General features: G+C 30.1%; 1 protein-coding gene and 1 long non-coding RNA gene across 2 annotated transcripts; both read right to left on the bottom strand.

Moving 5' to 3' along the window:
• Positions 1–3,140: 3,140 nt before the first annotated feature.
• LOC123896529 (fatty acyl-CoA reductase 3-like) lies at positions 3,141–4,970 on the bottom strand. Its single transcript, XM_045946905.1, has 5 exons — positions 4,892–4,970; positions 4,716–4,819; positions 3,804–4,006; positions 3,503–3,603; positions 3,141–3,160 (listed from the first exon to the last, which is right to left on the bottom strand). Exons 1-5 carry the CDS (start codon positions 4,968–4,970, stop codon positions 3,141–3,143), a joined length of 507 nt encoding a protein of 168 aa, XP_045802861.1.
• Positions 4,971–20,833: 15,863 nt separating this feature from the next.
• On the bottom strand, positions 20,834–24,520 carry LOC123895499. Its single transcript, XR_006804395.1, has 4 exons — positions 24,424–24,520; positions 23,689–23,816; positions 21,156–21,237; positions 20,834–20,860 (listed from the first exon to the last, which is right to left on the bottom strand). It is a non-coding gene; the product is annotated as an uncharacterized LOC123895499 (long non-coding RNA).
• Between the last annotated feature and the right edge of the window lie 216 nt (positions 24,521–24,736).

Here is a 24,736-nt window from a genome sequence, read left to right as displayed (position 1 = left end):
CAATATTTTCACGTTTAAGTTAATCGTATTTTTTTTGTCAAAAAAAAAAGTTAATCGTATTTTAAATTTAGTGATTTATATAAAAAAAAAAAACAGTTGCGTCAGATCGGCTGTCGCTAATAATAATCGGTCTCCAATTCTGTCTCTATAATCACTTAGCGACCGATTTAGCGACCGGATATTTTTTGACTTTGGCGCTCAAAATTTTGGTCTCTAATTCGGTCTCTATAACTACTTAGCGACCGATTTTTTTTAAACTTTCGCACTCGAAATTTGGTCTCTAATTCGGTCTCTATAGCGACCAAATTATTTCGGTCGCTAAATCGGTCACTAAAAGCGAATTTTCTAGTAGTGGAATAATAGTGAAAGAGGAAGGCTCTATTATAGTTTTACAGTTGAGTTTGAGCTTTTTCTATGCACCCATCGTGGTCACGATGGCGTGTATTTTTGCCTCATCGTGGCCACGATGGATCCTATCGTGGTGTGATGGAAGATCTTCTCAGGATTGTTTGCGTATTTTTCAAGTCATTATCGTGCCACGATGACAAGCCATCGTGCCACGATGGTAAAGATTTTATGCAGATTTTCTTCAATTTTATCCATCTTCTCATCGCGCCACGCTGAGACACATCGTGGGTACGATGGTGCGCTGCTTTATTATATTTTTGCCCTTTTTTTGCTGTTTTTCCACTTTTATTGCTTTTGGTCCTTATGTCTTCATTTTTCCTGATATTTGCTTGCTTTTGGTCTTCAATTACTATAAAAACTACACTAATCTACTACAAAAAACATCATATAATTGGCTGTCATCATGTGCCTATATTTTTCTTGTGTTTGTTGGGACTCGAGTAATGTTTCTTGTTTACTTGATTTTTATTAGTGCTTTGAGGTTTTCTCCTTCTTTGTAATCTTGGGAGGTAATTGGTTCCCATTTTATTAATATATTATATTATATTATTTTAACCTCTTTAAAAATAAATGTTTACTCTATTTTTATTTATGTCTTGAAGTTTTCTCATTCTTTGTAATCTTGGGAGGTAATTGGTTTACGCTTTTATTAATATATATTATATTTTAGCCTCTTTAAAAATAAATGTTTGAAAGCTATTATTTCACGATTTCCCTTTGCAGGCTCAATATCCTAATAGGTGGCAGTAGCGGTCTCACACTGATCGAGGTTACTCAGTTCGTGGTGCTAATCAATTTTTGACTTGTCAACTGCTTATTGCTTTTCGCTTGGAGACTCTTACGCTACAGGTTGCCCACAAAAGTAAACATGGTGGCTTGAGACATCATCTCACCAGATGCTCATTTTAGTGTATTTGGTTGCGGCAGTGTTGAATCAGCTCAACACTTATTCATTTCTTGCAGTTTTTTCAGCTCCCTGTGGTCGTTGGTTCGGTCTTGGATTGAATTCTCGTTGGCTGACACTCAGCAGTTATCTGACCATTTTATTCAATTAATTTCTCTTCAGACGGTCTCCGTGCGAGACGATCTTTCATGCAGCTCATTTGGCTTTTAAGTGTGTCGGTTGTGGAATGAAAGAAATCAGAGACTATTCAAAAATTCAGAGTGCTCTCTACCTCAACTGTTGGACAAAATCAAACTTTATTCTTATCGATGGTTGAAGATAATGAACTTTAATCTAGTTTCAAACTACCATAGTTGGTGGTTGAGCCTGTGTATTTGTTTGGAAGTATATTAGTTTTCATATTGTTATTTGTTCTTGACATTGTGTAATCTTTTCGGTACGTCTTGTGCTCAGAAGATTATTCGGTTAATATATATTTATTTTTGCCTTTTAAAAAAATGTTATGATGAACTTATTGCATCCTTTACAACAATTATAGTTTTATCATTTGATTTATTTATTTAATTGCTTCATTCTGTTTTGTCGGATATTATATTTGATTAGTTAGATTCTCATTTGATTTACATAAAATTAATTTTTGCTTCTATTTTATTAATGAAAATACAATGGGTAAGTCTAACCCACAAACATAGGGACTACAAATTAAAGGGACTACATATGGTATGGTATCGACTATCAAAATAATTCAAGGGTCAAGCTATTACCAATAAGATGTTAGTGTGGGAAATTGGTTAAGAAAATCAAAATAAATAAAATTATATTAAAAATAGTGTTTTTATATTTTTAATAGATTAATTACACAAAATTTAATATTAATTTATTTTATTTAATTTTTTAACTAGTATTCCAGAAACGGTGACTAACAATTTTTATAATTTAATTCCGAGTGTCTCTATTCTCTTTTATGAACTACCCCTAAGAAAAAAAATTGATTTGAGTCAATATTTTATTTGAAACAAAATTGATTTGAGTCAATATTATATTTCTCATATTCCACAAACACTACTAGAAAAATCTTAAATACCGACGGACAAAATGTGTCTCTAAAATGCAAATATTCCGTCACTGAGAATGTTAGAGACAGAATTAGAGACAAATTTGATTCTGTTGTTAATTTCCTCGTCTCTAAACTATCAGAGACGGATTTTATATTCCGTCTCTGATTGGAGACCGAATTTATCCGTCACTAACAAATAAAAATTTGTTTCTAAACGTTGAATTCAAAACACAATAAATCCGTCTCTATTGGAGACAGAATTACCCGTCTCTAAATTCAAATAATTTTGTCTATTTACCTATAGAGACAAAACATATTTTCCGTCTCTAATAAGTTATTTTTTCTGTCTATTTAGCAATTAAATACATATACAATTTTTCAAATATTAATTTTTATTTACTTTATGTAATTTATATAATTCTAAAATATGAGAAAATCAATTTTGGATTGACACCAAATATATGTCATTCTTACAAAGTAACAATCAAGTACACCACTACGACGCTAAACAATATCAAACTTAAAGTTGTCCACTACACAAAAATACATATAATTGATTTAACAAAAATACTTCAAAGAAAGCAACTAAAGCTAAACTTCATCACCCATCAACAGCTAATGCTTCAATCTTAGCCTCCTTAGCAGCAACTTTATCTGTAGATACCACGTCAATAGAAATTGAAGGTCATGATTTCAAAGATTCTTTGACAGTGGAAGCTTGAGATTCTAATCCAAATGTGTCCCTTCTAAAATAACATTACATGAACTTCCTCACCACTTGGATGAATCTCCTGATGCATTTATAAGGAAAAAAATTGTTAAGTTCTTGTGAATGTCACAATTTATCCAATTAACACTTTCATTAATTAAAAAGTTTTAATGTAAGACAATTTTTAATGTAGATAACACATGCACCATGAACTGGTACGTGTTGAAAAATGTTTAAAAATCAATAATGACAACAAACTTTATACTCCATTTTGGAAGTAGATGTTAATATTCATCTTATCATTAATAGATATTGAATCAATAAAAATAAGGAAAAATTAAAATGTCAAGTGTTGTGATTTATTACTTCTAAAGAATATAGTAATAGTTGAAACATGGACATATATATGTATATATATACTAACCTGTTGAAACATGGACAACCACCTCTAGTTTAACACATTTTTTGGCAAAGTCCAAAACATTCTTGACTCCTAATGTATTTATATTCAATGCAACATCGTTTCTGCATTTAATATCAATTAATAAAGACTATAGTTATTGCAAAAAAATTTTTTGTTTATTATTAGCCTAATTAATGACTAAAAAATTCATCTTAAAAGTAAATAGGTGAATTGTTCGGGGTCCGAACTCCTGCTTCTATACAACTATTTTGATACTTATTAAAAAAGAAAATTTATCTAGGTCGTCAGTTGCACCATATACCTTTCAACAAATTTAGTTGATGCAGCCAAATTAACAATAATATTTGTTTGATTACAAATATCCTCCTCTAGAATTGATTCCTTCAAATTCAAGTCTTCTTGTGAAATGTCTCCGGGTACTATAGTCACCTTTTCAGAGACAAAGGAGTTGAATTTTATACCTTGATTTTCCTTCAGCAATGTAAACAAGTCTTTTCCTATAATCTGCATAACATACTCAGATTAAACTTATTTTATCTTCTTTTGGTCAAATAGCTATCATAGTACAATCGTTATACTTAACTATCCAAAAAAAAAAAAATTATTATATTGGAGTCAATAAAGTTTGAACCTAGAATATCATGAATACTACTCAAAATCTTTACCGACTAAGGGTCCGCTTGCTTTAGTTTTGTCATAGTTTTTTTTTTTTTTTGACAAACTTGTTGTAGATTTTTTAGAAATTTTTTTTCTTAAAAAAAAATGTCAAAAGGAATCTCTAAATTGTTTTCAAAACAATATTTTTTTTTTTAAGTTTAAATAAAACACCCTAAATCTGATTCCTTCAAGAGAAAACATTAATTATATGTACTTGATTGCATATAAAGCTTAAAAAAATAAAAATGCTAAAGAATTACAGTATCTTCCAACCAGACACAGTTAGGAATCTCTTGCGCTAATTGGGCCAAAGTGTGGACTATATTGTTACACCGCTAATTTAGAGTCATTGTTACAACCAAACTGCAACAAACCTTCCCTGATCTTCTCATCTACAGTTATTATTATTATTATTATCCTTTTTTTTTGTACATGATTTAGGGTATAATTTCTTTAAAGCACACTTAAAAACATCTACATACAAAGAAACAAAGCAAGATCAAAGAAATATTCTTAGATACAAATCATTCTAAACTTGCAAAATACAAACATTCACCTCATCGTTGAAACGTTGGTTTGCAGATTCACAATTCTTAGCTCTCAGAAGAAGATACAGCTTCTTCACATTTGGCTGAACTCTGAGTATCTTTTCCACAAAAACTACAAAATCACACAAGTAAACAAATTAAACCATGACCTATAAGATGACTTAGAAGAGAGTGAGAGAGATACTTTTTCCCAGGAAACCGGTTACACCGGTGACTAGAATTGTTTTGGCATTAAGAAAACATTTGACGCTCTTGGATTCCATTACAAGTAGAAAATTTTCCAAACAAAAAGTATAAAGGAATAGAGAACAGAGAACAAAATGATGTTTGATAGTTATCTGATATTTGTGTGTTATAAAGGACAGAAGAGAACAGAATGCTGTTTGAAAAGGGAAAAAATAAACTAGATGATGATATATATATTTCTTTAAGTTGACATGACAGTGTATACTATATATAATATTATTATTAAGTGATTTTTAGATGAGAAAATTTGATGTAGGGTTAGTCAATATTTTTTTTTTTTTGTCGAACGGGTTAGTCAATATTTGAAACTCTTTAAAAGGGGAGTTTTATGATTTTAAGAGGGGTTTATTTAGCTTTTTCGGTTAATTAGGCCTATGTGTTTTCTTGTGTTGGTTAGGCCTTGAGTATTGTTTCTTGTTTTCTCCGTCTTTGTAATCTTGGGAGGTAATTGGTTTATGCTTTTATTAATATATACTATACTATATTAGCCTCTTTAAAAATAAATGTTTGAAAGTTATTACTTCACTAATTCTCTCTACAGGCTCAGTATCCTGATAGGTGGAAGTAGCGGTCTCACACTGACTGAGTTGCTCAGTTTGTGGTGTTTATCAATTTTTGACTTGTCAACAGCTTATTGCTTTTCGATTGGAGACTCTTACGCTACAGGTTGTCCACAAAAGTAAACATGGTGGCTCGAGACATCATCTCTCCAGACGCTCATTTTAGTGTATCCGGTTACGGCGGTGTTGAATCAGCTCAACACTTATTCATTTCTTGCAGTTTTTTCGGCTCCCTGTGGTCGTTGGCTCGGTCTTGGATTGGATTCTCGTTGGCCGACACTCAGCAGTTATCTGACCATTTTATTCAGTTAATTTCTCTTCAAGCGGTCTCCGTGCAAGACGATCTTTCATGCAACTCATTTGGCTCGTAAGTGTGTCGGTTGTGTGGAATGAAAGAAATCAGAGACTATTCATAAATTCAGAGTGTTCCCTACCTCAACTGTTGGACAAAATCTAACTTTATTCTTATCGATGGTTGAAGACAATGAACTTTAATCTGGTCTCAAACTACCATAGTTGGTGGTTGAGCCGTGTATTTGTTTGGAAGTATATTAGTTTTCATATTGTTACTTGTTCTTGACATTGTGTAATCTTTTTGACACGTGTTGTGCTCAGGAAATTATTCGGTTAATATATATTTATTTTTGCCTTTTAAAAAAAAATTATAATGAACTTGTTGCATCCTTTACTTTATTTTTTTTAACAATATAGTTTTATCATTTGATTTATTTATTTAATTGCTTCATTCTGTTTTATCGGACATTATATTAGATTAGTTAGATTTTCATTTGATTTACATAAAATTAATTTTTGCTTCTATTTTATTAATGATAATACAATGGGTAAGTCTAACCCACAAACAAAGGGACTACAAATTAAAGGGACTACATATGGTATGGTATCCACTATCAAAATAATTCAAGGGTCAAGCTATTACCAATAAGATGTTAGTGTGGGAAATTGGTTACGAAAATCAAAATAAATAAAATTATATTAAAAATAGTGTTTTTATAATTTAGATCCTCTAAGAAGAAAAAAAAAATTGATTTGAGTCAATATTTTATTTGATATACTAATCCATCCTTGATGGCGACTATTATATTTGTCATATTCCACAAATTAACACCAAAATTTAGCATCATTTCTTATTTTATGTAGTTCGCCTTCTTTTTAAGTTTTTTAAATGTCACATAAGCAATTTATAGTAAAAAAAGTTAACGGGGGGCTAGCAAATGCAAAATGGGGTAAACTTGGAGGGCCAAATCGAGCAATTAAAACTTGGAGGGCTAAAATCAAGCAATTGTGAAACTTAGGGTTAAAATCAAGCAATTGAAATGTGGGGGGCCAAAATCAAGCAATTGTGAAACTTGAGGGGCCAAAATCAAGTTCATTTCTTGCAGTTTTTTCAGCTCCCTGTGGTCATTGGTTCGGTCTTGGATTGGATTCTCGTTGGCTGACACTCAGCAGTTATCTGACCATTTTATTCAATTAATTTCTCTTCAGACGGTCTCCGTGCGAGACGATCTTTCATGCAGCTCATTTGGCTTTTAAGTGTGTCGGTTGTGGAATGAAAGAAATCAGAGACTATTCAAAAATTCAGAGTGCTCTCTACCTCAACTGTTGGACAAAATCAAACTTTATTCTTATCGATGGTTGAAGATAATGAACTTTAATCTAGTTTCAAACTACCATAGTTGGTGGTTGAGCCTGTGTATTTGTTTGGAAGTATATTAGTTTTCATATTGTTATTTGTTCTTGACATTGTGTAATCTTTTCGGTACGTCTTGTGCTCAGAAGATTATTCGGTTAATATATATTTATTTTTGCCTTTTAAAAAAATATTATGATGAACTTATTGCATCCTTTACAACAATTATAGTTTTATCATTTGATTTATTTATTTAATTGCTTCATTCTGTTTTGTCGGATATTATATTTGATTAGTTAGATTTTCATTTGATTTACATAAAATTAATTTTTGCTTCTATTTTATTAATGAAAATTTAGCATCATTTCTTATTTTCTTTGAAGCCTTCCTTTGATTAATGTTAAGAAAATCAAAATAAATAAAATTATATTAGAAATAGTGTTTTTTATAATTTAATTCCGAGCGTTTCTCTATTCTCTTTTATGAACTACCTCTGAGAAAAAAAAAATTGATTTGAGTCAATATTTTATTTGGTATGCTAATCCATCCTTCTTTTAAGCCTTCCTTTGATTTTAGTTGAACAATTTATGTTTATTATATTAATGTTAAAGTTATGATTTTTTTAAGTTCAAAAGATGTTTATGTTATGTCTATCTATTATATCAAACATCTCTATTTTCATATTATGTTTAAAAAATATACAAAGAAAATAATAATAATTATCAAAAATATGTCCATCAAGGAGAAAAAAATGAAATAGAAAATTTTAGGAGGACTAAAATCAAAATTCTTTATTTTTAGAGACCAAAAATCAAAATTCACACAAAACATCTTATTTTTATTTTTAGAGATTAAAATACAAATTCGATATGCTTTTAAATATTATAAACTTAGGTAACCCGAAATTATTTTATTATAAAAAAATCCATATATGTGAAAAAGAACAAGATAAAAATAGATGGTTTGTAAGGCCTCTATGTGATAGCAACTGGGATGGAAGTCCTCTCATGAACAAATCTCTGAACTATATGTTGCAACTTTGACTTTCACCATCATTTTAATCTGATTTGAAGATCAGATCAATTAAATTGCAACTTTGATAGAACAAAGGACTTACGAACCTCTTTGTGATGTGATTGGAGCAAGACTATGCTTATTAACTAACCATGATTTATCGATTATTTTAAATGTATATATGCGTTCATAATAACTTTCAACTTACTTTATTTTTGCATGAGAACTCTCACCTTACTTTATTTATGCATTGTCACAAAATATTGCACAAGATAAAAAATTATCCAATAATTTAAGGGGTGTCAAGGGGAAAGGATTCCTTCCACTGCACTGTCCACCGGATTCTCTCCAATTTTAATGATAGCCATTAGATCATTCTGCCTCTTATTTTTATATTTTTAAATTTGTTTATTGGAAGGTGATGATTTGACTGGATAAATTGTTTATGGGAGACAATTCACTCCCGGGTGTCAAGTGTTGTTCTGTGATTCTGTCTATTACATATCTATTTGCAAATCAAACGAATCTTGAATAAAATAAGAGAAATGCAACTATAGACCAAATGACACATGTTAAGAAACTTAAAATATAAATATGTCTAAAAAATCTTTCGTTCAATTTCTTAAAATTTAAAAAATTTCATTTTAATACATTTTTTTTTACTTTTAGATTGCTTAACATGTGCCATAAAATAATAAGATATTTTTCTCATTTTAATTGTGATTTAAAGTAGGATTTTGGTGGTGATCTGAGTAAGAAATTGTCAGTAGAGTTTAGTTTTTGAAATTTTCTAGTCACACCCAAAAAAAAATTAGTTACACCTAATTTTCATTAAAATTTAATTATATTACCAAAATTGTCCTTCTTTATTTAATTTTTTAAAAACCGTGTTTTCATCTTTTTTATGTCTCGCTTCAAAAACTCCATTAATGTGTTAACAAACTCATAAACTTTATTAATGTGTCATTAATCACAATGAAATATTGAATTTTTGAAAATATTCTGTTAAGACTTTATTGCATAGGTTAGTGAATTTATACTTTTTCAAAATTTAGGGCACTCCCTTTTTCATGCGATTTCATGTTTGTATGTGATTCAATCGTTAGTAAATGTTAGAAATAATATAAAACCATTAATATGGCTCTATCCTAATACCTTAAAGTTTTGGGATAATCGGTTATTTGACATAGTATCAGAGCCTCTGTGACTAAGTGGTCTAGAGTTCGATCCCCGCTCCCCTCACTTTCTAATTAAAAAGTGGAATTTAAGCATATGGTAGGTGGGTCTATGCATTATCCACGCTTCAAGCCCAAGTGGGCTCTTGCGTGAGGGGGCGTGTTAGAAATAATATAAAACAATTGATATGGCTCTATCCTAATACCTTAAGGTTTTGGGATAATCGGTTATTTGACAGTAAATGTAATCTTCTAAGTTAAATGTTTACGTGAACTGCTAATGTAAATAAGATCATATACTAATAAAATAGATTTCAAATCATACGTAAATTGAGTTTATATAACCTGAGTAAACTCAATTCACATAGCTTCCATAAATTCAGTTGACAAGTTGACATGAACTTAAGTAAACTCAGTTTTAAACTCAGTATACATTTACATAAACTGTTTTTAAGGATATTTTTAGCAAATTTGGGATTTAACCAGGTTTTCTTGTATACATGTCATTCCGAAATGATCTATTAATCTGCTAATAAGTCGTTTAATTGCAGTTCCACCTATCTCGTTATTGTGAAAGACGATGAGGATTTTTGAATATATCGACACATGTATTTCTAAAAGGTCTTTAATACTTACTATTCTCTTAACTTAGTAAAATATCTACTAGTATATATGATTTAAAATCAAATAACGCATCGCATTTTTTTAATTCATATTATTTCCAGAATTCTAAGCAAATCAAAGTTCATTCTAAAAATAATATACATGAAGCAGGAAGCACACCACAACACACCGACTGAAAAACTAGTATTACTATTTTCATTCATGTGTGTTTGGTTGGATGGAATAAATTGGGTTTTCACATGTCTGATTTTTACACTATCACATGTCACCGCATAGCTTTTTCACATGATGAAGTAACTCGATTTCATGCAAAACGTAACGTGTCATATACAATACCTATACTGTACCACTCATAACAATCTACAGGGACTTAATTAGAGAACATGATCTAAGCCGTAAGTCCTCTTTCTCTTTTTCTGAATGATGTTTAGATTCTATCTTATGTTTTGTCCTATATGTGATTAATCCTTGTTTTTCTTATGTTTAAGGGTATTTTTCTTCTTGTGGTGGTGCATTTGAGGGGTTCTAGTTTATTGGAGTGTGCATTTTTGTTCCTTGCAAGTTTATTTGTCTGTTTTTTTTTTTTTTTATATAAGTAAAATTTGAATTATAAGGAATACAAGGGGTACTCAACCCTTACAATTCAAGATTAATCACAGTAAATACAATCAAAGCAAGCTAACAAATTATTGCACCATTCTAAGAAAACAACATTAATATTACTACCTCGGCCTATGAACCAAAACCAAAAAATATAAATAATCTAGTTACCTATGGTACTCTTTGTTTGTTTGTTTATATTTCTTACCTTAAGGTTCATTGAATTCTGGTGTAGTGTACATATGGTACTCTTTGTTTGTTCTTTTAAATATTTTTATATTAATATATAATATATTTGTCATTAAAAAAATCATTTTTATTATAAAAAAATAATTAAAAAAGAAGATTACTATAACTCAATCCGTTTTTTTCGTAAACAAAAAAAACAAAAGGCATATATATAAGATACATGAAGAACTACTCCCTCCACATACACCCACTATCAGTGGCGGAGCCAGGATTATAGCGGAGCTTGGGCACAATTTTAACCACAATATTTTTTTGGATAGCATGAGTTAAAACAAAAAAAAAACTAGAAAAAACCAACAAAACATGAGTCAAATAAGAGGGATAAAATATAACATACCAATAGTATACTACATAAAATTAGGAGGTAAATGCCCTTTCCGAGACTTCTTTGCGGTGAAGGGTCGGATAATATCAATATCATCAAGTGACTTGAATATCTCCCGCTCGGTATAACATATCATCAAGTCATTGAACCACTCATCATTGATCTTGTTGCAGAAATCTTAAACTTTGAAGTGAACAATCAAAATATAATAACAGAGTTACAGAACCAGAAACTGAATTTAAAAATTCAGCTTAACAATCAAAATAGCTTAACAGAAACAACTTAACGAATTTAAAATTCAAAACAAAACAACAGAAAATAGAAACATTTAAAATTCAAAACAAAACAACTTAACAATCTTTAAACTTCAAAGTATACAATCACAGAAAATAGAGCAACAGCTTAACAATTATTCATATAATCACTTAAAATTCAAAACAACTTAATAGGTAACAAAAACATAAACAGAAAATAGAGCAAGGAAACAGAGACAGAAACATAAACACCATCAAGTTTAGTTAGGATTTGAGAAGGAACAAACAGAGCAAGGAAGAAAATAAGGTTTTAGGGTTTGCTTACCTCAAACAGAGGCTAGGCTGCGATTCTGCGAAAGCGAGAGAGAGTGAGAGCGGTGGCAGTCGGCAGAGATTGAGCGGCGAGAGATTGAAGGAAACGAAGACTAGCCGAGAGAGAAAGAACGAGAGCGGTTGATTTCTTTGGTTACAGAGCGGTGGAGTGGAAGTCGTACGCGTATCTTCTTTCTTTATTTTTTTAGTGTATCTTTTTCTGGTTTCTATTCATATAAAAAAAAAAAATTAGTTTGGGCAGCTCGGGCACGTGCCCGAGCATGCTGTATGGTGTCTCCGCCACTGCCCACTATCCAAGAAAATTTTAAAATTTTTTGAACATAAATTATGGCAAATTTTATGGTACATGTAATAATTCTTAATGTACCAGTACATCAGGTAACTAAATTAATATGTAAATGAATATATTTTAAAGGAAATCATTTTTCTTATCATTAAAATGATTATAGTAACTAAATAATATTATTCATCAAAATTGTCAAAAATATTAAAATTGATATTTTTTGAATTTTTATTCATCATTATAGTCAATATTGAATTTTTTTTTTCTAAGAAAATATTAGAAAAATTAGTATCATGCTTATAAACAATATATTGTATTTTTTCTTATGATATTATCATTTTTAAAATATAATAATCGGTTAATAGTTTTTTAATTCATAAAAATAATCGTTAATTTATCAATTTACTGACTTGATGTACCGGTACATTCAAATTATTCGAATGTACCGTAGAAGCTCCCATTATTATATCTCAAATATATTCAATAAGAAATGTACTTACAGTATATAAGATCCAAGAGAGTAATAGATTATTTCCTCCGTTTCCTCCTATCCTTAATATATGAGAAATTTTACTTTTTAGATTAATTAAAAATTTAATGTATTTAGTCAATAATATAGACTAGATACATTAATTAGATTTTAAACAATAAAATTTCTCTTCTTACACCGGAGTCGGCATGGCAATGGGGCGGGGTAGGGACGGGTTTTGCCCTCCCCAAACCCAAACCCATAAAGTTCGGGTATTCCCCAAACCCATCCCAAATTCGAGCGGGGATAAAAAGGACAACCTCAAACCCATACCCAACGGGGATCGGGTATCCCCAACGGGTTTCGGGCATCCCCGTTACGCTTCTTTCCACATGAATTTAGATTGTATTTTAGCTTTTTTATTTTAAAAAAAAGTTAAATATCCAAAATTATTTTCTCTCAACAATATTTTTTTTAAATAAAGAAAAAAAATAGAGAAAATAGTTTGTTTAATACTCAAATAAAAAATATATGAATGTAATTTAAGAGATTGTTTAACCGTTTCTAATTTAAAAAATGTGTAATATATTTTTTAGTATAAATGGGACGGGTTCGGGGATGGGTTCGGGTGGGTATCAATGTACCCATTACCCGCCCCAACCCCATCTTTTGAAATCGGGGAAAACCCAAACCCAGTCAACTCGGGTTTTCCCCGTCAAAGTGGGTATGATTTGGGCGGATACCCACGGGTATGGGTTTTATTGTCATGCCTACACCGGAGGGAGTATCAATTTTACAGTATCACATGTCTGCTTTTTTTCACATGATGAAGTAACTCGATCGATTTCATCACCAACTTTATTCAAACCGATGGAGACACATAACCACATAGTATAGTCATTATCACATAAAACAAAAAATAATTATAACACAGCATCATAATGAAGGTGCTGCACTGCACACGAAGAATAATTAATATGAAGGTGCTGCATGCATGCAAAACGTAACGTGGCAAAACTCATAAAATTTTTCATGCACTTAGAGAACACGACCTCCCATTACATGACATTTATATTATGAGAACTGCTAAGTGTCAAACTTTGACACACACCAACAAACACTTGCCCATATATTGATGCCATATAATTAAGACAACGTCTAACATATAATGGTAATGATGCACAAGTAATAAATAATATTATAATAAATACGAATTTTATAAATTTCACCGTTGTATTAAAAATTTATGTTATATGCTAAACAGTGAAGGCACTGTTTAAGGAACCAAATATAGTAATATCACATTGAAGTTTGTGCAGTCAACGCCTCGAAAGTGTAAACATTGTTATTTTTAATTTTAAAATTTCTTTTTTTGGTTTCCTTAACCAGTGCCCCGGGGGCACCAGTTAGCATGACCCTATAAATTATTCATAATTTTTTTAAAAGAACTTATATGTTATATAGATTATTCATAATTTTTCAAAAAGAAATTGAAAATTATTTGATATGTTATGAAACTCATCAAAATTAACGATATTCAATAAAAAATCATAAACCTAGATTGGGTGCGGTCAAAAGCTTCCAAATCTGTTGAGATTTGCAGGATTCTTTTTATTGAGTCTCTTTTGGTTTTCAAATCTGCTGAGATTTGCAGGCTTCTTTGTATTTGGTTTGACCTTTTTCACATCGGCGTTGATGGTTTGGAAGCAGATTGCGAGCTAGCTAGAACTTATCTGCCTAGCTTTCTTTCTACCGTTGTCACATCAATTTTGGGCTCACAGAGATACTTTTTGGGTTCTGATGCGCCGATCACTTTTGATTCGAGATTGAGAGTTAAAGTTTCGTGGCATATCTATGAGTTGAGTTTGTGTCTTCTTTGCTGGTCTGGAGGCTGAGGAGTGTCTCTCTGAGAATGAGATTAGATGTAGACTTCTATTAAGTGGTGTCGGTTTTGATTTTCTTCATTGATATTCCGCTTATATACAGCGCCTTTGTTTTTGTAGTCCTGTTTCTCCCGGCTCTGTTCGTCTTGTACATAGACTGATTATTAATAATAGGCTTAAATGCAGTTTTGGCCCCTCAAGTTTCACAATTGCTTGATTTTGGCCCCCAACATTTCAATTGCTTGATTTTAACCCTTTAAGTTTCACAATTGCTTGATTTTAGCCCTCCAAGTTTCAATTGCTTGATTTTGGCCCTCCAAGTTTACCCCCTTTTGTATTTGCTAGCCCCCCGTTGACTTTTTTGACTATAAATTGCTTATGTGACATTTTAAAAAAATTAAAAATATGTTTTAATTAAAAAATAATAATATTTGCTTTTATAAAAATGTATTAAAAATTGTTTTTTTAATAAAAAGTTTAATAATTATTTTTTATTTAAAAAAAAGTTTACAAAGTTTTTAAAAAATAATTCATAAAATGTTTTTTTTACTTTTTTATATAACAAAATTATTTTACAAACTACATATAATAAAATAAAAATTATAATTTAGTTTGTAAAAAACAATTTGTAATTTATTTATTTATTTATTTTTAAATACTTATTTGCAAATTTGGGATTTAACCAGGTTTTCTTGTATACATGTCATTCCGAAATGATCTATTAATCTGCTAATAAGTCGTTTAATTGCAGTTCCACCTATCACGTTATTGTGAAAGACGATGAGGATTTTTGAATATATCGACACATGTATTTCTAAAAGGTCTTTAATACTTACTATTCTCTTAACTTAGTAAAATATCTACTAATATATATGATTTAAAATCAAATAACGCATCACATTTTTTTAATTCATATTATTTCCAGAATTATCAAAGTTCATTCTAAAAATAATATACATGAAGCAGGAAGCACACCACAACACACCGACTGAAAAACTAGTATTTTCATTCATGTGTGTTTTGGTTGGATGGAATAAATTGGGTTTTCACATGTCTGATTTTTACACTATCACATGTCACCGCATAGCTTTTTCACATGATGAAGTAACTCGATTTCATCACCGCATAGTATAGTCATTGATGTCACATTAATTAATACAGCTCATAATGAATTGAAGGTGCTACTGCTGCATGCACTGCAAAAATATTGAAGATGCTGCATTGCATGCAAAACGTAACGTGTCAATTCAATATACAATACCTATACTGTACCACTCATAACAATCTTCAAGCACTTAATTAGAGAACATGACCTACCTTCCCATGAGATTTATATCATCAGAACTGCAAAGTGCCAACCGATTTGACACACACAAACAAACACTTGCTCATATATATTGATGCCATATATATAATTAAGACAACATCTAACATGCATAAACCGTTGAAATTTTATACGGGTTATGCTAACCGGTGTCTCTGGGGCACTGGTTAAGGAAACCAAAAAAGAAAACTTTTAAATTGAAAATAATACATTTTAGACTTTCGAGGCGTTGACTGCACAAAGTTCAATGTTATATTACTATATTTGCTTCCTTAAACAGTGCCCCGGCTGTTTAGCATTTTCCATTTTATATATATATATATATATATATATATATATATATATATATATATATATATATATATATCCCCTTAAAATTATAAAAAATAGACAAATTTATTTTTTATTATTTTATTGCCAAATATTAGTTGTTAGTGTATTGTTAGAGAGTAGGGGGAATTGTTAGTAATTAGCAAGGTTGTGAAAATCGGACCGATAATCGAACCGGCGAGCTTACCGATTCAAGGTTCAATTGGTCGGACCGGGGTTCAATCGAGTCGGACCGTTTTTAATTAAATATATATTTTTTATTTTTAAATGATGTTTAAAATTATAATAACAAACTAGCCCTTAAGAGAAATGTTACGGTCATGTCAATATGTAGGAGGATTTCTTCTGTATATTATTATTTTAGTTAGATTTAGTTTTATTATATTTTAGGTTGATTTCTTATTTTTATATTTCACCTAGGTTAGTTATTTTTATATTTTAGGAAGATTTGTAATTTTTATTTAGCTAGGTTTGTTGTTTTTATTTTTACAATCTTTTAGGAGATTTGTTAATTTTATTTTTCACTCATATTTAAGCTAAATTATTGTAGCTTTGAAGGCAACCTTTTGATTTAATAAAATTAAGAGATTTTTCTCAAATTTGGTAGATTCCAAATTACTTCTTCTGGTGGATTCCGGAAGTCTAGTGGATTCTAGATTAGTTACTCTTTCTAGTGGATTCCGGAAATCTGGTGGATTCCAGAGCCTTATTTGACAGGTTTGTCACTTGCGAACCTGTGTTTTATTATAGGATTAGCGCTTGCTTTTCCTTCACGCGTCCGTACTGCGTCATGTCACCTCATTTATAACAATCACCCAACATGAGCTATGTTACCTCATTGTTTTTAGGGTAGGTTCCATTCTTAAATTTTTTTGAATTAACTAATGAATGCAAACTGTGAACAAAAACTATAATATCATAAGAAAAATAATTGATTATGGTCTGGTACTCTGGTTTTTTTTGTTTTCAATGAGTTGAGGATCGAACCCAGTGGCTTGTCTGGTACTCTGGTTGGCAATACGTTAACGAGAGAATATTAAAATTAACAACCGTTAAAGTAGGTTGGGTTTCATTTTTTTTATGATCGAAATTCAAACAAGATGACACACATATGAGGGAATTTCTTTGTGGGATTTTTAGTTTGAACGTGTTATCATTATTTAGGATAATAAGATTTCAACTGCATATGAAATTGGGTTTGGAGAAGATGAATGGTTAGTAATTAATGAGAATGGGTAGAATAAGGAAAGACACGTGTGCTGTTTAAAATGAGTGTTATACGTCTCAACAATTAATTTTAATTTAAAGGTCAATAATTGTTCCTTTCATTCTCATATATAAAACTCATTCTCATGTGTTCAATGATTCCCTATGAATTGCTCAAAATACAATTGTTAACATTTTCGCCATTTTATACTTAGTTTGAGTATTTATTAATACAATCGCTCAAATATATTGAGATTAAATATGTGTGTGTAATTCTTGTGTTAAGCGTTCTTTTGCAAGAGTATTTATCACATATAACATATAAGATAAATATTAGTAAAATTTAATATGTTGTTCGACATTAACGAAAAATATGATTAAAGTAGAAGTTTAATTTCAATCGAATGAAATTTATGAAAATAATAACTTTTCTTTTACCAAATGAAAATACAAGTTTTATTATTATTTTTTATTTTTATTTTTTTATTTTTTATTTTTTTAAAAGTACAAGTTTTATTAATAAAACATATGTAAAATAATAATCACCAATACAAAATATGAGATCACACACATTTATTTTTGGATAAAATAGGTGCAAATAGTGAACCGTTTGATTATACACACATCACTTCAAGGCATACTTGAAGATACCAGGAATATGAATATTCATGAAATAATCTTCCCAATCAATAATTTGGGGTCAAAGTAAAACAAATCCATTTCTAAACCTCTTTGTTTTGTAGCTAATAGCAACTTTTTTGTATTCATATTATGTCTTATATATATACTCGTTCGCATGTTAAAATGCGTAAAATTTTCAATGATTCCCTATGTGTTCAATCAAAATACACTTGCTAAATTTTCTCCGTTTTATACTTAGTTTGAGTATCCATTAATACAATCGCTCAAATGCATTGAGATTATTAATAAAACATACGATAACAATAATCACACATTTATTTTTGGATAAAAAAAGGGTGCAAATAGTGAACTGTTTGATCATATAAACATCACTTCAAGGCATACTTGAAGATACCGGGAATATGGATATTCATAAAATAATCTTCCCAATCAATTATTTGAGAGTCAAAGTAAAATAAATCTATTTTTACATTTTCTTGTTTTGCAGCTGATAGCAACCTTTGTGTATTCATATCATCAAAGCTGTGTACAAAATAAGCATTTGTCTTAGTTAATTAATAAATACATTAAACATGTACTATAGTATTATATTTTAATTTAGATGTTAATTAGAATCAATCAACTTACATGCCATTGAAGAATAAGTATGGTAGATAAAGGTCGACCAGCCGCATAACAGTATTAATTTTCCTATTAAGATCGAGGCATATGCCTTGAAAATATTGGCACATAAGTTTATTGATCAGCTCTAATATCTGTTATATATGAAAACTTTGTTAGCACATTGTTGTTATGGAATGCATTACATTCACCATTTTTTTTAACAACAAAGAAATTGAGTACGACTAATTCAATTTAATCCATGTACAACATGGAAACATTACTAAAAAGCTTAGTAACCATTAATTCACATAAAGAGTTTGGTCCTCAATTAACTTTAGCGACTAAGGGTGAGCAAGAAACGAGTTCTAACCCACTCTAGTTCTTCCTTAAAATATGATTGGGTCAATTTGAACATCTTAACCTGTTCCTAAACTAGAACAAACCAATTAATATTTGTGCATTATAGATCTAGTTGATTTAAGACAAAATCGGGTTGACACGAAATATATGTTAAATATTTTTTACTCAGAAAAATAGTTCTTTTTTTATATTTTGCAATATCTTCAAGTTTCCAACCTTCTCAATTTTTGACTACCTTGAACTTAAAAATAATACTCTTGACCTTTTAGTATAAAAAAAATACAAAACAATGAATATTCCCACTTCTCATTAGCATTTTATCACTTTGCCGCTTTTTATAAGTATTTTTATTAAAATTCCTCATTTTATAATTTATTTGTGTATACAACTATTACTAAATTTTTGTTTGTATTGTATTTATGTGTAAATTACACACATACACTTTTTCTTTAATAAGAAAATATTAGTTGTTATGTTAATGTTTTCTTCATAAATTATGAATACGAACAATTGAAATTAAGGATTTGAAATAAGTACCTTTAAAGGAAGCAAGTAACGTATGAATATGTATCTGCGGAAGCTAGCCAAGTTGTTAAACATAGTACCTCTGGCAACCTTAACCGGTTTTCCATCCCTGTTTATCCATGGTTTTACCGTGAAATATTTAAAGTTATATTCTCTAAAAGTACGGTATGTTATTGGATTTCTAACAGAGGAACCAACATGATATATCATATGATCATCACTAGGTTGATTTGCATGAGCCATCATAGTTACTATAAATCAAGGTTGTCAGAACCGGACCGGTCATCGAACCGGTGAACTTACCGGTTCAAGGTTCAACTGGTCGGACCGTGGTTTAACCGGGTCAGACCGTTTTTAATTAAATATATATTTTATAATATATAAAACAATATTTAATAAAAAATTAAATAATATTCATAGTTTTATACCATTAAAATCATATTATTAATTTCAATTTGACACTATACTTACAAAAAAAAATCACATTATTAAATATTTTATATTTTTTAATATGTTGTTTGGTATTTTTAATATTTATACAATAGAATAATGCTAGCAACACACTCTTTAACAAACACACTACAACACACTCTTTTTTATTGGTTGAAATTCACATGGGTCCCATAAAAAAATGTGGACCCATATAACTTTTATGGGATTCATATAAATTTTAACCAATTGAAGAAAGTGTGTTAGAGTGTGTTTGTTATTGGAGTGTGTTGCTAGCACTCCTCTTATACAATAATATTACATGCAATCAAGTTACTAGTATATATATAGATAGATAAGTGGTTTTAAGTGGCCCAAGCCCACTATCAACCTAACCCTAATTTTGCTATGTCAAACCAAAAAAAAGAAGCAGCCGTATTTTCACCAAATGAAAAGGCAGTAGCGCAACATTCATCCACTCAAAAGTATTCATCAGCCATTTTCAACTTTTCTTCTTTTCTTCCTTCTTCTAGCAACATCAACCTCTATTTTCTTATTATGAATTCAATTTCATGTTACCTCTATATTGTGATCTTTACTTTTCTTCTTCTCTATGTCTTTCTTCTATTTTATTTTTTTTCTTTCTTTTCTTCTAAATAACTTTGAAGGTGTGTGAATATGTAAACAAAATCAATCAAAATTGATTTTGTTTTTGATCTGTTAAAATAAAACATCAAAACATTTTGAATGGTTGAAGAAAACATCAAAACACTTTTGGAGTGCTTTGATTTTATTTTACTTTTTTTAAAAAAACCTGAAACGTTTGACCAGATTGGGAAAAAAGTCTAGACCGCCAAACCGTATAAACCGGTCGGTTCACCGGTTTTTACCGATTTTTACCGGTTCAACGCCGGTTTATACGGTTTTTTTCCGGTTCGTTTTCGCAACGGTTTTAAGCACTAACCGGACCGGATTCAGGTCCGGTTCCCGGTTCAACCGGTTCGACCGGCCGGTCCGGTCCGGTTTTAACAACCTTGCTATAAATGCATTTACCACCATGTCTGCTGGTATCTGTTCCAAATTAAACATAAATTAATGAATCAACATGTCAAATTGATGAAAATTAAGATATATTAATTTCATTTATGGTCTGCATATGACCATCTCTAAAATCTATGTATTTTCAATTTGAATGAATGAATACATATTTTTAGTGAAAAAAAAACCATCTCTGTAATGTTGAGTGCCATCTTCGAAATTTAAACTGTTTATGACCTTTTTTATTTTTATAATGTTAAATTGCACACCATAAATATTCCCAGGATTACCACTCGGTCTATAGTACTATCAATATTTTGCAACTCACCACATCAAAAACAGCATCGAGATCTGCCAAGAAGCTTGTCAATTTTCCTTTACCATAAGCAACGACTATACTGTCTATGGTCCTGAAGAAAAAACATGATAAATAATTAAGGTTCAAAACTATACATGAAAATTTGCAGGTAAATTTCGTAATTCTAGTAGTGTATATTAGAAAAAGTTGAAATATAGACTAAAATTAGAAATATAAATAAAAAAAATATTTTATTTGTTTTACAAATTAGAAATACAAAAAAAGTTAGAGATTGACTTAATTTTTTATTTTTGTAACTAATTTAACTTTTTCTAATACAATACTCAATCTGATTTGGAATATAAACAATATTTAGTCATTTTTTATATGTATTTGGTAAAAAAATGAAAATCAAATACATCACCTTTCTTTTACCAATATATATATGGTAGTAATATTTAATCTGATGATTTACCTTATGCCTTCAACCCAACCACTGAGAGCTATCCAAAGTTTGAGCTTAGAAATTGAATCAGTACCCATTTCTTCGTGATTGAGCTTCGATTCGTGAATCAGCTTTAGGGTTTCAGTGAGAGCTTCGTGAGAGAGGGATTTTCAGTGAGGACTTTTGTGAGAGTTGCGTTTGAACTTCATGGAAAGAAAGGTTTCAGTGAGAGCTGCGCGAGAATGGGAGACGGCTTCAACGAGGGAATGAGTTCGTGAGAGAGGGAATGAATTTAGGGGTTCTGCGTGTTTTTCCAAATGTGTGTGAGAGAGACTTTATTCACTTGAATGACTTCTTACATCTGAGGATATTATGGTCAGATGAAATATTATTTTAGACAATTTTCAAAGTAATTACAGGATTGCCACCGCGTTGACTTTTCACTTTAGGTAAGGTCAAACCAGATGTAAATAGTAGTGGCTATGTATTCTTTACTTCAGGTAGAATTGAAACAAGATGTAGAAGGTACTCCATATTCCTTTTCACATCTGACATATGATCCACAGATGTAAAGCGCTTATGTAATATGTCATTTTTCTACTAGTGAAACTGTGAACAAAAACTATAATATCATAAGAAAAATAATTGATTATGGTCTGGTACTCTGGTTTTTTTTTGTTTTCAATGAGTTGAGGATCGAACCCGGGATCTATAGCGTACTACCCAAATTCCTCACCACTAAACCAAACCTAGTGGCTTGTCTGGTACTCTGGTTGGCAATATGTTAACGAGAGAATATTAAAATTAACAACCGTTAAAGTAGGTTGGGTTTCATTTTTTTTATGATCGAAATTCAAACAAGATGACACACATATGAGGGAATTTCTTTGTGGGATTTTTAGTTTGAACGTGTTATCATTAGGATTTAGGATAATGAGATTTCAACTGCATATGAAATTGGGTTTGGAAATGATGAATGGTTAGTGATTAATGAGAATGGGTAGAATAAGGAAAGACACATGTGCTGTTTAAAATGAGTGTTATACGTCTCAACAATTAATTTTAATTTAAAGGTCAATAATTGTTCCTTTCATTCTCATATATAAAACTCATTCTCATGCGTTCAATGATTCCCTATGAATCACTCAAAATACACTTGTTAACATTTTCGCCATTTTATACTTAATGTGAGTATTCATTAATACAATCGCTCAAATATATTGAGATTATATATGTGTGTGTAATTCTTCTGTTTAAGCGATCTTTTGCAAGAGTATTTATCACATATAACTTATATGATAAATATTAGTAAAATTTAATTTCTTGTTCGACATTAACGAAATTTATGAAATAATAACTTTTCTTTTACCAAATGAGAATACAAGTTTTATTAATAAAACATATGTAAAATAATAATCACCAATACAAAATATGAGATCACACACATTTATTTTTGGATAAAATCGGTGCAAATAGTGAATCGTTTGATTATACACACATCACTTCAAGGCATACTTGAAGATACCAGGAATATGAATATTCATGAAATAATCTTCCTAATCAATAATTTGGGGACAAAGTAAAACAAATCTATTTCTACACCTCTTTGTTTTGCAGCTAATAGCAACTTTTTTGTATTCATATTATGTCTTATATATATACTCGTTCGCATGTTAAAATGCGTAAAATTTTCAATGATTCCCTATGTGTTCGATCAAAATACACTTGCTAAATTTTCTCCGTTTTATACCTAGTTTGAGTATCCATTAATACAATAAAACATACGTTAACAATAATCACACATTTATTTTTGGATAAAAAAATGGGTGTAAATAGTGAACTGTTTGATCATATACACATCACTTCAAGGCATACTTGAAGATACCGAGAATATGGATATTCATGAAATAATCTTCCCAATCAATGATTTGAGAGTCAAAGTAAAATAAATCAATTTCCACATCTTCTTGTTTTACGGCTGATAGCAACCTTTGCGTATTCATATCATCAAATATGTGTACAAAATAAGCATTTGTCTTAGTTAATTAATAAATACATTAAACAAATACTATAGTATTATATTTTAATTTTTATGCTAATTAGAATCAATCAACTTACATGCCATTGAAGAACAAGTAAGGTAGATAAAGATCGACCAGCCGCATAACAATATTAATTTTTCGATTTAGGTCGAGGCACATCCCCTGAAAATATTGGCATAGCAGTTTATTGACCAGCTCTAATACCTGTTATATATGAAAACTTTGTTAGCACGTTACTGTTATGGCATGAATTACATTCACCATTTTTTTAACAACAAAGAAATTGAGTATATGACTAATCCAATTTAATCCATGGACAATAAGGAAACATTACTAAAAAGCTTAGTAACCATTAATTCACATAAATATTAATGGTTGGAGAAATTAGGCTGACATGACGCTGTTCCATTAATTTGATTCTTGATTAATTTTAGATCACAACTTTAGCGACAAGGGTGAGCAAGAAACTATAGTTCTTCTAACCCGATAATATTTGGGTTGATTTAAGAGAAAATTGGGTTGACACGAAATTTATGTTAAATATTTTTTTAATGACCTCATTACTACAAAACATAGTTCTTTTACTCGGAAAAATATTTTAGATTTAATAATTAAATTCAATAGATACTTCCTTAATTTAATAAGCAATTTTGTTGAACTCTAAATATAGCAGATTCACAATCCTTTAGCTCTAACAAGAAGATAAAGTTTCTTTTCCACAAAAACTACAAAATCACACAAGTAAACAAACATATTGTATATAATTAAAGCATTACTTAGAAGATGACTCAAAAGAGAGTGAGAAATATACTTTTTTCCAAGGAAGCCAGTAACACCGGTTAATAGAATTGTTTTGCCATGAAGAAAATGTATAATGCTTTTGAATTCCATTGCAAATCGAGGTAGAGAAGTTTTCAAAGGAAAAAGGGAAAAAAGAAACTAGAAAGGAGCTGAAAATAGAACACATGATGCTGCTTATTAGAAGATGATACACTATATGTTTTTATACGCTCATGAGTCATGACAAATGTTACATGTATGCTATTATTATTATTATTATTATTATTATTATTATTATTATTATTATTATTATTATTATTATTATTATTATTATTATTATTAAT

The sequence above is a fragment of the Trifolium pratense genome, linkage group LG7 (assembly GCF_020283565.1).
Source record: "Trifolium pratense cultivar HEN17-A07 linkage group LG7, ARS_RC_1.1, whole genome shotgun sequence".
NCBI lineage: Eukaryota > Viridiplantae > Streptophyta > Magnoliopsida > Fabales > Fabaceae > Trifolium > Trifolium pratense.
The sequence above is the reverse complement of the archived record's forward strand: the minus strand, read 5'-3'. Positions and strand labels throughout refer to the sequence as shown.

Bases quoted from the DNA above. Each gene is read 5' to 3' on its own strand.
- LOC123896529 (XM_045946905.1), bottom strand. From the start codon at position 4,970: ATGGAATCCAAGAGCGTCAAATGTTTTCTTAATGCCAAAACAATTCTA. The intron at 4,820-4,891 runs GTATCTCTCTCA...GTGATTTTGTAG, and splicing joins AACCGGTTTCCTGGGAAAAA to TTTTTGTGGAAAAGATACTC. The intron at 4,007-4,715 runs GTGAATGTTTGT...TATGTTATGCAG, and splicing joins ACCAACGTTTCAACGATGAG to ATTATAGGAAAAGACTTGTT.